Source organism: Phalaenopsis equestris, unplaced genomic scaffold (assembly GCF_001263595.1).
Source record: "Phalaenopsis equestris unplaced genomic scaffold, ASM126359v1 Scaffold000002, whole genome shotgun sequence".
Lineage (NCBI taxonomy): Eukaryota > Viridiplantae > Streptophyta > Magnoliopsida > Asparagales > Orchidaceae > Phalaenopsis > Phalaenopsis equestris.
The window spans coordinates 8,902,084-8,919,679 of NW_018164444.1; the positions used below are offsets into that span (position 1 = coordinate 8,902,084).

Here is a 17,596-nt window from a genome sequence, read left to right on the forward strand (position 1 = left end):
GTCAACATCAAGCATGTTTGAAATCAATGTGAATCTTGCTTTCCATCAATTGAACATTTACAACGTGACATACCATAAAAGTAAAGTTGTCGGTTATGCCTTCGAGCGAAGTTGCAAAAGATGCTCGATGTCAGCTTCATCAGAGAAGTATGGTACCTGAACTCAAATTCTAACATTACAATTAATGTAGGACATCAAGCAAATTATCAAGATGGCTATATCACCAAATTAAGAACTCATGATTAAATCAAGAACTTGTTAGAGCAAAATCAACGACACTTTCCACCACTTCGAGACCGCCAATTAATTTGAAGACTTATTTTAGAAGCAAGGCTAAAATGACAATTTAGTCATTTATTATTATTATTATTATTATTATTGGGTTTAAATAAGCTTATTATGTTTAGATTTGTGCATTCTCATGATTGTTGTCTGGAGTCTTAGGAGTTAGAGTTGGGAGAGCTAGCCTACCTACCAAATTGTAGGTAGTAATATTTACTTCGGAATTGTAATCGTTGATTTGCTTTTGGTGAAATAAAAGTATAGTATTTTACCATAATTCTTATCAAATTGGTATCAAAGCTCTAGATTTATGGAAGAACCACTGAATCGCAGTGTAGAGTCGCCACCTTTGTGACCTAACCGGCGAAACAGTTGCGATTTTGGCGATCTGAGAAGCCAACAATGGGATTGAGGCATCGCATATAGGGCGTGAGCAACGAGACCAACCTTGCAACACAGTCACGATAAGAGCTAGATTGGAAGTCTCTTATGGGATTGAGTATCTTGCTATACAGTAGTGATAAGAGCTAGCTACAAAAACGACTATGATTTCGCGTTCAAGCGCAACGTCCGATACTATCGCGGGAAGTGGTGTTGGTAAGTAATGGAGCCACCCATAATTTTATCTCTACTCAAGTGAAAGGGTTGAGTCTTAAAATGGGTGAAAAAAGAAATTTTAGAGTCATGATGGGGATGGGACAGGCCAAAAAGGAAAGGAATTTGTAATGGGGTGATTCTAACACTACAAGATATTCGGGTGATGGAGAATTTTTTCTCTTAGAATTAGGGACATTGGAGTGATATTGGGTATAAAATGGTTGCAATCCTTAGGAGTGACTAAGTTTATTTGGAAACTCCATACAATGGAGTTCTAGGATAAACACAAGATGGTAGTGTTTCACGATGACCCTAGCTTGTGCAAACCTTGGTGACGCTCAAGACCATGGTCAGAACAATACAGGATGTAGGGTTTGGATCCTTGATTGAGTTGTGTAGCACGAAAGAGACACGGAATGTAGAGTTATCAAATATTCTGACACCGATCCAATAGTGCCTACAACAATTTGCAAAAACTTTATAGTTACAACGTGGATTGTCGCCCCAAAGGGAACATGAGCATGCAATAACTCTGAGATCGGGCGTTTATCCCATTAGTGTACGCCCCTATCACTACCCCCAAGTACAGAAGAATGAGATTGAGAGATTAATGCAAAAGATGGTGAAGGTCGGGATCATAAAGCCTAATGTGAGCTATTTCTCTAGCCCAGTCTTAGCTAGTGAAAAAGGATGGGAGTTGGCATTTATGTGTGGATTATAGGACAGTAAATAAGAAAATAGTACAGGAAAAATTTTTCATCTTGGTGATTGATAAGCTATTGGACGATTTGTTTGGGATTGTGATATTCTCCAAGATTTACTTGAAGTCGGGACATCATCAGATTCGGATGCGGCAGATGGATGTGCACAAAACAACATTTTAAACTCATGAGGGCCAATTCAAATTTCTATTTATGTTATTCAAGCTCACTAATGCACCACCTACATTTCAGCCCCTAATGAATAAGGTTTTTAAGCCTTCCCTCCGGAAGTTTAGGTTGCTTTTCTTTAATGATATCTCAGTGTACAACTGTTCCTTGGAAAACGATATTGATCATTTGAAGCTATTAATGGTACTTCGGGAGCATTAGTTCTATGCTAACCTAAAGAAGTGCTCATTTGCCTAGCCAAAGGTTAAATACTTAGGACATGTGGTGTTGACTGTACGAGTGTCAACATATCTATCAAAGGTGGCAGTTATGTTGGATTGGCCACTACCTTAAACCTTAAAAAGGTTGAGAAGATTTTGGGACTTACAGGATACTACTATAAGTACGTGCAGCGTCACAGTTCTATTATGTGGCCATTAACAGGACAACTAAAGAAGGATAACTTCCAGTGGATGAACGTGGCAACCCAGGCTTTTGTGAAGTTAAAGAAGGATGTTGCACGCTATGGGTTAGGTGTAGTCCTCATGCAATGTCAACAACCCATCGCTTGCTTCAATCAAGCGTTTACAACAAGGGTCAGACTCAAGTTATTTTATGAACAGGAGCTAATAGCAATTGTGCTTGGCATTCAGAAATGGCGATCTTATTTATTGGGAAGGCATTTTATATTACGCAAGAACCAATGCAGCCTTAAATTTTTAATAGAACAATAAATGATTAATAAGGAATAATGGAAGTGGCTATCTAAGTTACTAGGGTATGACTTAAAGATTCAGCATAGTCTGAGATTATTGAATAAGGCCATTGATGCCTTATCACGACATTTGGAGGAACCTCAATTGTTGGCATTGTTAGTTCCTTTGGTTTTAAATTAGGAGATTTTGAGGCAAGACGCAAATGAAGAATTGAGCAAGATCCAGATGACTTTAGCAAATGGAGAGAACAATTATCCCAGTTATTCACTGAGTGGCCAATGATTACTTTATCAAGGACGCTATGTAATACCCCAAAATACAAAGTACATACCAAAGTTATTACAGTAGTTTCATGGCAACGTGATTGGGGGGCATTCAGACGTGCTCAAAATATACCGGATGATAGTGGTAGAATTTTATTGGGTGGTGTCAATCAGGAATGATAGAAATCAGACAGCTAAATTAGGAGTTTTCTATAATTAGGAGCTTCCTTATTTAAATTATTTTCAATTTCTTTATTCTGATTTATTTCCCTGTTAGTTGAATATTTAGATTAGGAATATGCATTATAAAGTTATCTAAAATAGATTATACAGAATATTTTGTACCTAAAATAGATTGTAAGATTATCATTTAATGGAATGAAAACAAAGGGAAAAGACATCAAGCATATTCAGAATTCAGCCTATTTTTCTCAAAATTTTGACATGGTATCAGAGCCAAATTTTTGCCCTAACCACCAATAGTTGTTGGAGGACCGTCAAGACTCTCTTCCCGCCGGATTTCTTGCGGGAGGGGATGAGAGGAACTTCTCCTTTAGAAGAAAAAACGTTCTTTCTTGGTTTTTGGTTATCTTCCTCTTCGTCTAGCTCTGCTCTCCCCATTTCTCAAATAGATCTCGCAACAAATCCAAGTTACAGAGCGATGGTCGGTGCACCTTCACCTTCTTCGGTACCGATCATTCCTCTTCTGAATGATGAGCTCGACATCGTGATTCTGACGATCCGAAACCTTGACTTTTGGAGATGTGGATGCCCTTCTTCCAGCCCTACCATCTCATCATCGTGCAGGACAAAGATCCATCAAAGACCATCAATGTCCCCGAGGGCTTCGATTACAAACTCTATAACCACAATGACATCAATCTGATCCTTCGTCCCAAGGCCTCCTGCATCTCATTCAAGGATTTCGCATGTCGATGCTTCGGTTACATGGTGTCTAAGAAGAAATACATCTATACCATCGACGACGGCTGCTTCTTCCGCTTCGGCTTCGTCCGCTTCGACTTCGGCTTCTTGTTGCACTAAAGGATTGAAGGCTTCGGCACTCCTTCCAAGAATGATGGCTTCGGCTTTGGCAAATCCTAGATCTTCAGCTTCGGCACTCACGACTTCGGCAATCTCGGCTTGGGCACTCACGGCTTCGGCAATCTCGGCTTCGGCACGGCTTCGGCACTCACGGCTTCGGCACTCACTGCTTCGGCACTCTCGACTTCGGCACTCACAGTTTCGGCATCTCGGCTTCAACACTCACGGCTTCGACATCTCAGCTTCAACACTTTTGGTGTGAAGATCAGGGAAAAAAACGTCCTCATCGTCGCACGAAGAATCAATAGCATTTGGATCGTATAACAAAACGCGAATCCTACTTGTGGGCTATGATCGGTTGCATTTAGATCAGGACGCGGATCCTACTTGTAGGCTATGATCGATAACATTTGGATCGTGTAACTGGATCCTATTTGTGGGCTATGATCGGTAGTATTTGGATCAGGACGCGGATCCTACTTGTAAGCTATGATCGATAGCATTTGGATCGTGTAACTGGATTCAATTTATGGGCTATGATCGATATCATTTGGATCGTGTAAGTGGAAGTGAATCCTTCTTGTGGCTATGATTCGAATTTCTGGACGACAATGATAAAGGATTTCTTGTTTTTCTTTGCTCAAATCATGTTATGGTTCAGGAGTTATCTCTGAGACTTCGGCATTCTCAGTTTCGATATTTTCTGATTTGACACTCACAGATTGAGGATTGTTGATCCCGACAGTGTTATCAATTTCTTGTTCGCAAATTGATGTTTTTTTAATCAATCAGCATCAATTTGAGGGGGATGTCAATCAGGAAGGATGAAAATCAGACAACTAAATTAAGAGTTTTTTATAATTAGGAGCATCCTTATTTAAATTATTTTCAATATCTTTATTCTGATTTATTTCCCTGTTAGTTGAATATTTAGATTAGGAATATGCATTATTAAGTTATCTAAAATAGATTATACAAAATATTTTATACCTAAAATAGATTGTAAGATTATTATTTAATAGAATGAAAGCAAAGGGAAAAGACATCGAGCCTATTCAGAATTCAACATATTTTTTTCAAAACTTTGACGGACAAGAATCAGAAAAGATGTGGAGGAATAGTTTCAAGGTGTGATGTGTGCCAACGACACAAGTGCATGGCCTTAGCACTTGAGAGGTTGCTACAACCTCTAGCGTTAGCGAAGAAAGTGTGAGAGGGGATGATGGATTTTCTACCTTGGTAAGAAGGATTTATAGTCATCTTGGTGGTGTTGGATCGTTTTGAGCAAACCTCTGTCATCCCAACATTATAATTTATGACATCACGATTTTTATATGGAAGGTTGTTCGTTTGCATGAGATCCCCAAATCAATAGTTTCGGATCAAGACAAGGTTTTACTAACTCATTTATGGATGGAGTTGTTTAGAATGTAAGGAACCATATTGAAGAAAAGTACAGCATATTATCCACAAACTAATAGACAATCAGAAGCTATTAATTAGAGCGTGGATACTTATTTGTGTTGCATTGTATATGATGCACCGAAGCAGTAGGTGAAATGGCTACGCTGAGCAAAGTACTGGCACAACACATCATATCATACAGCTTTTAAAATAACACCTTTTAAAATCTTATATGGTCGTGATCCAACTCACTTGATGCATGATGGACACAGTACTACATCGGTGTCGCTGGTGGATCAGTACTTAGAAGAGAGGGAAAGATGTTGTCGAAATTGAAAGGACATATATTGAAAGCGCAACAGCTTGTGAAGAAACAAGCTGATGAACAACAAAGGGATGTGAAGTTTGCAATACGAGATATGGTGCATTTAAAAATTCGGCCCTCTCGGCATAATACATTGGCCAAAAGCAGGCAGGAATGAGAAGTTATCTCCAAGCTATTTTGGGTCTTATGAGATCACAAAGCACGTCGGTGAGGTGGCTTATCATATAAAATTGCCCCCTTTGTCGACTCTTCATCCAAATTTCCACATAACATAGCTGAGACGTGTTATTGGTGATAACGTGCCCTCTTCTTTACTTCCCCTTAACTTGAAAGAGAATATTTAAATTCTCTTGGAACCACTGGAGCTAAATGGGGTGCGCAAAGAATCGATAAGTGGGAAAGAAGTATTAATTAAATAAAAAGAATTACCACATTATGATGTCACATGAGAATCGTACGAGTTGATCTATTAGCGTTTTCTTCTTTTTCACTTTAAGGATAATAGTCTTATTGGAAGGGAAGCAATATTAAAGAGGGACCAACAATGATTTCCGCCACAATGAGCCTGCCAATTAAGTTGAAGGCTTATTTTAAGTGAAGGCCAAATACCAGTTTAGCCATTTATTATTATTATTATTATTTGGTTTCAATAGGCTTATTATGGGGCATGCTTGTGATTATTGTATGGAGTCTTTGGAGTTAGGGTTTGAGAGAGCTCGCCTACCTTTTGACTTGTATGTGGTTATCTTTATGTCTTTGGAGTTGTAATCGTTGATTTACATTCGACGAAATAAAAGTATATTATTTCTACCCTTATTCCAATCCGAACTATGATAGCCTCATCATAAAATTAAGAACAAGAGCTTAAGATGAAATCAAAGGACAATAGACTATTGTCGACCATGCATAAATAAAGAACCCTGATATGAGGAATAATTGAATTATAACGATGATTAAATTTTGAATCTTTAACCTTTAGTTCTTCCCATCCATATGAAAGCTTTAAAATTGTATCCGACATGTTTCGGAAGTCACATGGTTGACCATTCCATATAGAAAATAAATTGGAGTGATTCCGCTCCCATTTATAAGTTGTGTGACTATGCCATCAGCTTCCTTTTTCATTGTAATATTTTGAATTTTGAAATTTAAGAAATTATTTATTGCTTCAAATATTTAGAGGAATGAATAAAAAAGAAATTTTGTGTTTCAAGAAAATTCTAGAGAATCCATTCTAACGTTGGAGTGAGGTAGATGGCGCCTACTTGGGTTCTGCTTCGTAGAAGACTTAATTATCCCTCTTGGTAAGTGCTAATCACTCTCTACCCTTATTGCTCACTAAGTTGCCAAAACCTTTCCCTTGCCTCCCCACAACCCTCCCTTGTATCAATTTGACTAAGTTTGGGCTCCAATTGGCCTAGTCTTAAGTCCTCTGCCCTCCATCACCCTCTAAATGTATTAAACTTTGACCACCTACTCCACATCTGATCTTCACATTCCCATCTAGCATTATGAAGCCCATCAAAACCCCGTTCATAACTCCATCAATAGAATAGCAAATAGAGAATGTGCATTTTCTAGACCAATCTATAGCAATCATGTCATAAGAATAACTGTTCTCTTTTTCAGGTTATTGTATTAGTTGATTCAATCGTTGGATTGCAAGAGAACCACTTCATTACAGATGATGGGTTGTGCTACTGCAGTATCTTGTTATTTGGAACAAAGAACACCAGAGAGACTTAACAAAGAATAACGGGCATCATCTTTAATGAGCAAAAAGGTTGCAAAATGGAAGCATATGTTGACAACTTGCTCACTAAAGAAAGCTTCCTCAGCAACACATCATCAACTGGCAAGAAAACTTTAGTATGCAGAGAAGGAATGCAAGCTTAAACTAGTTAAAGGCGTATTTGGCGCAAGAACTAAGAAGTTTTAAATGAGATATTCATGTCAAATCAAATAAGCTTTAAGTGATCAAGCATCTTGACTCCAAGAACTATAACAAATTGCATATTTCATTGATTAAATAAACAATCTAAATCTTCTCCAAATCTAGTGATGAGTTCTCTTGTCACAACCCGGACTGAGACTTGAAGTTAACCAAGACGAAAACAGACAGTCAGACGGTGAAAATCAATTATAATTCAATCATTAACAATTTAATGCTCAAATAATGCATGAAAGAGCCACTAAAGAGAGCAATTAAATTTAATAAGTAGAAATTTATACATTTTTATTTGTTGTTCACATCTTCTGTATATATTTGCTCATCTTCTATTTATCTTGCTTAAATGTTTAAAACCTAAAAAAATATTAAAGCAACATAATAAATTATCTAAAAATAAGATAACCAAGTAGAAATCACACTTTTAAACTATAATAATCTAAGGAAAAAAGTATAATATGTATGGATGTCTATAAGAAATCATATAATATGCTGGTATTTCATATTTTATAAGCAATCAGATATATGTTAATGCATGCATCTATGATCTTTTCTAAATGAACATACTCAATCATCTATAATCATTTACTTTAACTTTACTTTTATTTTATACTTTACATACACATCTGTCTTTGTTAGGACTACCGTTAGCAAACCTAATAGACTCTTGGTCGATATTGCCCTGTCAGTACAACGGTTAGCAATCTACACATCGCAATTGCCTAGAGTGGAAATGCCCTTATCTGCCCCTGTGTTGGGTCTCCCGTGCATGATATTGACAGTTATCTATGGATGTCCCTCGAAAATTGTCAAGGCTCCGGCCCTAATTCTACCTTTACCAAAATCCTTATACATATGTATGATTTTCCATATATGTGCCACCTGACTTTCTAATATACACGTCTTTTGTTCTTGTTTAATCTTTCGTAATATTTGCATGCTCTACTTGTAATTCCAACCTCTTTCAGCAGCGGCATCGCAGGCAACAGGTATGTACTACCACTTTCCTTTTTACTGCATTTGCTTTCTTATTGTGCCTTACTGTGCATATTTTTTTCATACAAGCAATAATATTATTCTGTTATTTACAATACATGTAAAAGAACTATAGTAGATGACAGTAGGCTGCCTGTTTAGGTGGAACACTACAACAAGGCTCTATGACTCAACAATAATAGCAAACATCAACTCAAATTCACATACCAAAATCACAACACTACAATAATAAGCTTGGGGCAAACTTCCTGAGAAGCAAAACGATGATGCAAGTGGAAGGACAACTTCAGACAACAATTGAGACCGCAACATAAACAAAAGAACGATCCTCAACCGAACTTTTCATAGTTTTAAATAACATAAACCTATAGGATTCTGAGATTGTTCGTCTAACACGACATAAATCCTCACGTTACTTTTTAGGCATTCGTACGATCGTATGTCGTACGATATAAGTCCTAAACTCTTTTTTGGATTCTGAGATTGTAGTTTGGTATAGTGTAAATCTTCCTATATTTTTGGGCAGTTTGCACGATCGTATGTCGTGCTGATATAACTCCTAAAATTCTAATAAATTGCAGGAGTAAACATCAAGTAACATAATTCCCAAAATGTAAGCCAAACAATAGGGCAGTCTAGGAAGTCAACAAGGTTTTCCTCAAGATCTGTGACGTCCCCCTATTTATCACTCCTTTGAATTTCCAAAATAATTGTTCCTACTTGTGCCCTTCCCACTTGAATTTCGTGTGTCGTGAAAACTCAACTTTGAATTCTTGAAGACGAATCCCCAGATTATTATTGAGAGTTTTTTAAGTGACTTTGGTTGGTTGAGATGTAATTAATCATAGAGGCTTGCCTCATAGAGAATTAGGAACTCAGTTAATATAACAACTATCTAATATTCGTATTATATAGGGAAATTGTCGGTCACAAAATTCACATACTTGACAACGAATGTAATGAATTTCTCAGTTTACATGGTTGAGCTAACAAACAAGTGGTACGCTTATCTTTCGAGATGATATATCACTTGTAGTATTATGTTCAACTATGCAAACTATTAGATATATGAGATATGTTCGGTCTCATATTTCAAAATTAAAATATTATTTTTCAAAATCAAAATTATATACAGATTAAATTAAAATTATTTTTAAAGCAACGAACAAATTTCAATTGGCGACTGAGAATTAACTCTTAAATGATTGGAGTATTAAGGAAATTTCCCATAAATAAATCCTTCCAAATGAGAGCATTGGGTCTGAAGCACTTGTTGTTCCTTCAAAGAATGCTAAGGGGAGATGAAATTGAGGTAGACATGGCCACCTTCTCTCAGACACATTAGGGGGAAATTTCATAAGAGTTATAAGTGCTTACATCTATAGTTTTACAATTAAATTTTAAAGCATATTCCCTCTATAGATGCAAAAAACTATTATGTTTTTCATGTACTTTTCCTCTAGTGTAGTGCATTCTACAAGACCCTAGAAAGTATAGTTTCCCACAACAAAATGAGATTTTCTTTTTAAAGCACCTTCCCTTTATACTTTTTAAAATGATAATCCATGATATTATGTTTCAATCCTTTGATATTCTCTATTAAAAAAGAAACTAAAGCAGCAAACACAACAAAGAAAAATTAAAAAAAAAAAAGCTAAGTCAACAAAAGGTGAGATCTCAATGATCAAAATTTAAAGCCACTTCTTTCAAAAAACATGAAGAGGATAAATTTCATGATTATAGTAGGCTAATAGCCCAAGATTTTGATCAATTTTTTATGCGGTGGGAATTTCAGAGTACCTAAGACAAATTGGATTTGTTAAAACTTTCATTCTTTTGTTCTTTGTAGCTTCTCAGAAGAGGAAATTAAACAACATATTCACCAATTCAAGTGCATCAACACAAAAAATAGACGTAAATTGAGTTTAATAAGCCAATGATGACTCAACCAACCTAAAACAAATTAAAGCGCAAGTAGTCCATCAAAAGTCAACCAGATTTAAAAAATGTTGCATAAAAAAGTCATGCTAACGATACTTAGTTCACAGTTTCAGATATAAAACTCAACTAATCAATACTCAAAAGCTATACCCAACTATAGATACTTGATAATCAGCCAAATGACACTATTAGCTCATATCACTCATTCATAGTACTTATCCTTAGTATTCTCTCATTGAACTCATCCAAAAAAGGTCTGCTTTAAAGCAGTCGCATGGTCGTAGAGCAAATGCCCAACTTCACATGTAGATGTTTGAATTCATTGTGACCTACCTTGTAGAACTAACCATGGTTCTTGCTTATTAAAAAGAGTTTAAGTGTTAGGCAAAGGGAACCAAATTCTTAATCACTAGAATGTCATCTTTTCTCTTTCCCACTAACTATGTGCACTTTCTCTTCATCCAACTCATCCTGCTCTTCAAGCCTAGTTGAGACCTTTGTAGCAATTTACTTGAGAAATCATTGAGATCATATCAAGTCATATTTTTCATCTCTCATATCTCATTGCATGGTCGACCAAGAAAGGTTTACTTTACTTTCTAATGATCAAGTTTGAATCCAACAATTAACTTGCTACAATCCCACTTCTGGGATTAAAATAAATGTCAATTCGAGAATATCAACTCCATAAATTGGGAAAAGGGAGAACTAAAGAAGAGAAACACAGAATTAAGGAGAAACTTACAAAATTCTTTTCAATCTCTTCAATGTCTCCAAAAAGAGACTACCTATATATGTAGAAAAACATTAATTCAATGTTAATAGATTATTTATTAACTAACTATATTTATTAGTCTAAGACAAATAACAAATCATTTCACAATATCCTATCATTACCTACCTGTCAAAGTGATCATTCCCTCAAGGTCGAGCATATCATAGAAATAATGGAAAGGTAGAATGGTGATGAAAGCAACAAAGAGTGAGCTAGGAAGGTCACCGACAACAGAAAAATGAAAATTGGAGTTAGACTTGATTTTAGGGCAGAGAATGGGCTTCTTCATTTGATTGCGTAGTTAAAGAAGACGATCATGAATCTATTTCTTTCCATGGTAAAAAGTTACTAGTAGTAACGAGGCCTCCCTTCTTGAAAACAAATAAATCTTTTAAAATTATCAAAATTTCAGACACCACTAGACGAACAAGTTCATCATGTGGCAGCTCTTTAGAGAGACAGAAGAGCACAGTCCAAGTTGAACCAGTATAAAGCTTGAAAGTAATTGGTAGACTCCTCTTTCTGAAGAATGTATAATCTCTATTTTGTTGAGGCTATAAAGTGCAGAATATGCTAAATGAAATTGTTTATTTTCTAGCCCAAGCAGTTGCTATGGTAAATGAAATTGGAATTTCATATTTGCCTATGAACCAATTACCATTCATAACTCTTTGTCAAATCGGTGAAGATTGGATTTTTAGAGATAGTTTGGAAATGTAAGAAGTTGTCTCCTTGCGATGCTTCGAGATCAAGATGGAGAAGATAATGATTGTGCTGAGTGGTAGAGGGTGACGAGGATGTGGTTGAGGCTAAGGGTTTGAATGGAGAGATCAAGATTGGGAGTTTAGATCAACAAGATGATGATTGATGAAATGACTAGTGTTGGATTGGGTGACCATAGTGTGGAGGCAAAACTCAAATCATTGTAAGGGGCGGCGGCACCAAATTTGACAAAAATCTTTCTTGTTCTTGAAATTGGTTTGGTGATCTCTTGAACTGTGAATGGCCTGTGGACGAAGTAGCGTGGGAATAATCTTGGACGAATTGGCACAAAAAAAAAAATTTTAAGTTCGGAGATGATAATTGCGGTGCATGTTTAGCAATGGGGATGTGGGATAAGGACAAATAAGAGGACAACGAGAGCTAGCAAGTAACTTGGGTGAGATCATAAGATGGCAGATGTTAGCGAATCTGGCCTTTGCAATGGAAGATACGGCGGTAGTATGGAGAGGGTTTTTTTTCAGTGATCTCACCATTGATACAACCCCATTTATAGGATTAAGATAAATGGCAACTCTAGAAATTGAGTGGGGGAGAATTAGGAAAGAGAAACATAGAGATAAGGTAAAACTTACTGGATTCTTTTCATTCGCCTCAATGTCTCCAAAAGGAGGCTATCTATTGCTAACAGCCCACTTACTAATTAACTATAATTATTAGTCTAATACAATAAAGAATCTTCTCACAATATCCTGTCATCAGTTAAAGAAATCAGATAGATTTTTCTTTTCAAGTTCACAAATTCATTTCCCATATAATATCATCTGAAATAGGAGCATTCAACACTGCTGGATCTTAACATCATTCAAAATGCTTAAGATGGTAGAAAACCATTTCTCTCTAGAAATATGGTAAGAATTAGACTTGGCACGGCGAGTGAAAGAATTTGTGGCCCGTCGGTTAAGAAGAACTTTATTTTTCCAATATTGCAGGCTATTCACCATTCCAAAACAAAAAAATGCTCCAGAAAAAACAAAGGAAACCTAAACACGCAGAGTCAAGGTTTCTGAGACTCGTACCGGAGGCAGAGTCGACATTGAAGGCAGCAAGCACATCGGCAGCCTCGTCAATTGGAGATCGGAACGGCCTGAGGACCTTCTTCCGGTAACGGGAGAAGGAGAACACATTCGCCGCCACGGAGAGCGTCAGGACGATTCCAGCGAGCTTCGTCGCTGCCATCATGAGCGCCATCATCCCCATTTTAACACTCCGGTAATGTATGGCGGGAAAGACGATATCCAGAAACCTGTATCAACTTGCGAGTGGCGATAAATCGCCATGAAAGCCGCGTGATCTTCTGAGGATTATAAAGGATTAAAATGCTCGCTGCAAGCAGGGCTCCTTCAATAGAATACTCAAAATTTTAAATTCGTTAGAATTTTGAGTAGGATAAGACTCGACGCCTTTTTTTTTTTTTTCAGTGGATATCTCACTTGAGAAAGAGACAAATTCGCTCTTTTGTTTGCCGGTGTGAGTATTCGATGCTTTCGGATGGGCAGTTTGAAAATGGACAAATTTTCTTAATAGATTAGTATTAAGGTTCATGTAGACGAAAAATTATTACATCTAAGTCCGGAAATAACTAGAAATATGTTCGGAGTCTAATGAATAACTCCACGTGGAGTTGATAGAAAAAAAAAAAACTCGGTTTCTTGTGATTCGGCCAGTAAAACGGGAATATTACTCTGGTGTTTCTCCGCATTATTTAGGTGTATTGTGATGGTATTGATGTGTTATTATGTTATTGCAAAATCGGGAATATTCTCATAACACAATAATACATGAATATCATCACAATAACACATGAATAATACAAAATAACACGGGAGGAATATTTCTCTGTGCTAAAACAATTTTTTTTTTATTTTTCTGTCACCTCTATGTGGCGTGATTTCATTACACTCCTGACGTAATATTTGTTCTATTTAGTCAAGACAACTGAATGTCTTTTTTCTTTTGTAAAATAAGATCAAAATTGTACCAACACAGAAGAACAACCTACTTAAAATAATCTTAAAATACCAAACTATTCATTGAAGAGCTTTGTTAGTCTTGAGAACATCAGATTTTTTTTTAAAAGATAACTAGCTATTTGTAGTTGTTGCATCTTTTTGATGGTTAATCAAAGCTTACATAGTGAGCTGACATCGATTTTTTGGATGGGAGAAGGATGTACTTAAACGTGTTTACCATTTTGTTGGTTTGGGTGGACATTTTATTATGTGTCGTACATCGATCTAGCTGATATTGAATTTAATCGACATCTTTGCTCTTACCAGACACTTACAGGGGATGAGATTCATCTACAATATTTATTGGTTATGGATGACTTAGTTCAGTTTTCAAAGTAGTCACTCGTTGGGGTAGTTTTAGCACATGTATAGAGAGTTACGAGCAAGCTTAGTTGCATGCATATGGAGAGTTGTTCACATCTTTTGCAGGTTTGGATATGGGAGCATTTATGAATTGGGAGGCCAACGCTACAAGTATAGTACCCGAAGGAGCTTCAGAGGAAGAGTTTGGGCTTAATATTTATTGATTTTTAGTTCTAATTATTGTAATTTATTATTTTTATTAACCAATATTTTTATAGATGGATTGAGAATCAACTAAGAGAAATGCGACCAAGTGTTGTTAATATCTATGGAGAATATATTGAATGCTCACTAAAAAGCCATGTTAGTATAATTTTCATTGTTGAATATTCTCACAATTAATTTAATTTATAACACTCCTAAAATTTAACCCAAATGAAAAATACACCCAAGTGATTTGGGACCCCTACGATGTTCACTTAATGCTTCAAGTTTCTAATTCATGCACATCTGGAGTGACAATTTGGAAGTCTTGAGTACCACTCATCAACTGGAGATGAGTTGAGCAGAATGTACATGACTGTATGATAAGGTAGTTTGGAGCTATACAACACATAAACATGTAGCCAGTGGAGCCTGGATTTTGAAGAGTGGATGATAGGCAAAACCTAATGAAGATTGGGTTGATTTTAATAAATTCTATTTTCAATTATGGGAGAACAGACTTGCATGTATTATTCACGGTGAAAATATTCATGAAAATAATGAAAATTGGCTCAAATGATACTTTGATTGGTATAGGTCATAGGCATCATACTAAAACCAACTCAGTAATTATTTATTCATATATTAATTATTCATAAACCAAGATTATAAAGCCTTAAAAGAACTAGTTATAATAGTCTGACAATTGTTTTTGTCAGAGTTTGTGCTTTGCAGTCGATAGAGCCTATTTATGCCTCTGAGCACGACCTACTAGAATGGGGGGCTCGACATTTATAAGTGTTAGGTCCAAATGTTATTATACCTATAATGTGTGTTTATCTCACATATTGAATTTTATTTTATAAAGCATCATAGTAAACTTAAGTTTAATTTTTCATGTAATTGAGTCTAGAATTAGAATTTAAGAAAGTCTTAAATCTCATCATGGGTTGTGGGGGTCCGAAGATAATCTTAATCCACATTAGGAGTACTTGAATCAGGCAAAGAAGAATTGGATTTAAATTAAAAGAAAATATAGATGAATTAAAATTGGACCAAATGAAGAGGAAGATGAACCAGTGAACAAAGGAAGAATATGGATATTTGAGGGTGAGCTAGGATGAAACTTTAGTTATGAGTGCCCCTAGGTGAAGCTTCATGATGATCAGTGGACCCAAATGGAGCTAAAGAGCCCAAAAATTGTCAGTTAGGGTTGTTTTTTTATTGTCTCCCACCATAGATCTCACATATTTTTTAATCTAAACAATCAGACACAATAATCAAAAAAGAATTTACTATCATGAGGGATAGAAATATTATCTTAGAATAAATCTAACGATCCAGTTGATGAAGATTTTCAAGTTTTTTGGGTCTACATAACCAGGATTTTCTTTTGTCTTAAAGGTGTAAGATAAGATTTATTTTATTCTGTGGTTTGATTTCTCTGGTAAAGAAAGCTCTCACAGTTAATGACATATCAAGAGTAGTGGTCTCGAGAATACTCTCAATTAAAGTTTTGACTTATATCATGCTCAATTATCGGTAAGTGTCTGTGAGATGATTGATATCAAGGGCTCACACTGAAAATTTTAAGTTTTGGAATGATTGAGTGGAATTGGAAGTATTGGATAAGCTTGATTAGAATTAATTCACTTAATGATAAGAACCTTAGTTGGTTTGGTTTAATTTGATTGGAGGTTTGGTTCGAGTTGATTTTGCTTGTTTTAGTTGATTTAAATTTTTTTGTAAGTCATGCAAGTTATTTTTTTGGATTGTATTCAAATTTATTCATTTTGTATTTGTTTAAATATCATTTATTTAAGTTCTTCAAAATTGATTTACTTTTTTATACTGTAGTTTTATGTTGTTAAAAGCCATTAGATTTGTATTAGGTTTATTCTAAATTTTATTTGATGATTATTAAGTTTATTACTATTTTTTTTGTTTATTTAAGATTTTAAGATTTATTAATGTTTGTTAAGGTTGGTTAAAATTCATTAAATTTTGTTAAATTTAAGTTTATTAAAGTTTGTTTAAAATTTGTTAGGCTTAATTAAAATTCGTTAAAGTTTGTTAAAATTTATTGAAGTTTGTTAACAAAAAGCAAGCGTTGAGACTTCAAGGTCACGCTTAATTAGACGAAAGTAAAATAAAAATAATCTTTGAGTACACACTCCCTAACTCGTACTATTTTAAATAATACAACTAATCAAGATTGTAAACACACAAAATATGATAAAATTTTGATTTCAATGGATACCTTGGAATAAATCTAATGAGTAGGGGCTAAAAAAATGTTGTTTAAAACTCATCAAAGCAAAATGTTTTGAATTTGACCTAAGTTTTTTTTGCATTTTCACACCCGCCAATTCATATGTATTTACATATTTAACCCCTAAACTTTAATTTTTACATTTATACCACCAAAATTGCTCGTGTGAATTCTTTTAAGCACGGTACAAAAAATTAATATAAAAATAATAATAATAGATATTAATTATTTTGAATCAAAATGAGTTGAGCATGAACAAACAAAACAAACATTAGTCATGTTGAACTCGTTTAAAAATCAAGCTAAAAAAAAATTATTCGTGTTCGACTCTCTTACTTAACGAATGAATCCAACACAATCTGCTTAACAAACCAAACACGAGCTATTCACAAACAACGAACTTTTTTAACATCCCAGTAAAACCCCAACAACTTAAAATTCATTTTCATATTCTTCCGTATCAAGCAATGAGCCCTTATATGCCACCACGAGTCCAATTTGTGCATCTCCCATATAAAATCCAGTCACTTCAATCTTCCTGATTGGGAATACCTTATTGATTTATACATCACTTTGACCACACTTCCATATTCTTTTATATGGTATTTTCTTATTTTGTCTTTTCTAAAACTAATATACTTCTAATAAATATTCTGCAGCTACTCCACAAAGCAGAATGCCGGAGATCCAGTCCATCAGACTCATTCAAATGAAAATATTAGCCGCTGACATTGAACCTCTTTTTAAATCAAATATTTCATTAGATAATGCATCTATCCCCATGAACTTATTCTTCGTTCTGCTTGAAATCCAAGCCAAATATGGCTTAGAAGCTACATCTCACCCATCATTCTCAAGCAAACAA

The 17,596-nt window shown here is 35.3% G+C and overlaps 1 protein-coding gene across 1 annotated transcript in view; it reads right to left on the minus strand.

Annotated features, from left to right (window-relative positions):
* The window catches only part of LOC110017810 (beta-glucosidase-like SFR2, chloroplastic), a 39,310-nt gene extending 25,955 nt beyond the window's left edge, over nt 1-13,355 (minus strand). The window contains exon 1 of the mRNA XM_020714923.1: nt 12,960-13,355. Coding sequence (XP_020570582.1) covers nt 12,960-13,140 — 181 coding nt within the window. The 5' untranslated portion in view covers nt 13,141-13,355. The remainder of the gene's footprint in view (nt 1-12,959) is intronic.
* Nucleotides 13,356-17,596: the final 4,241 nt, after the last annotated feature.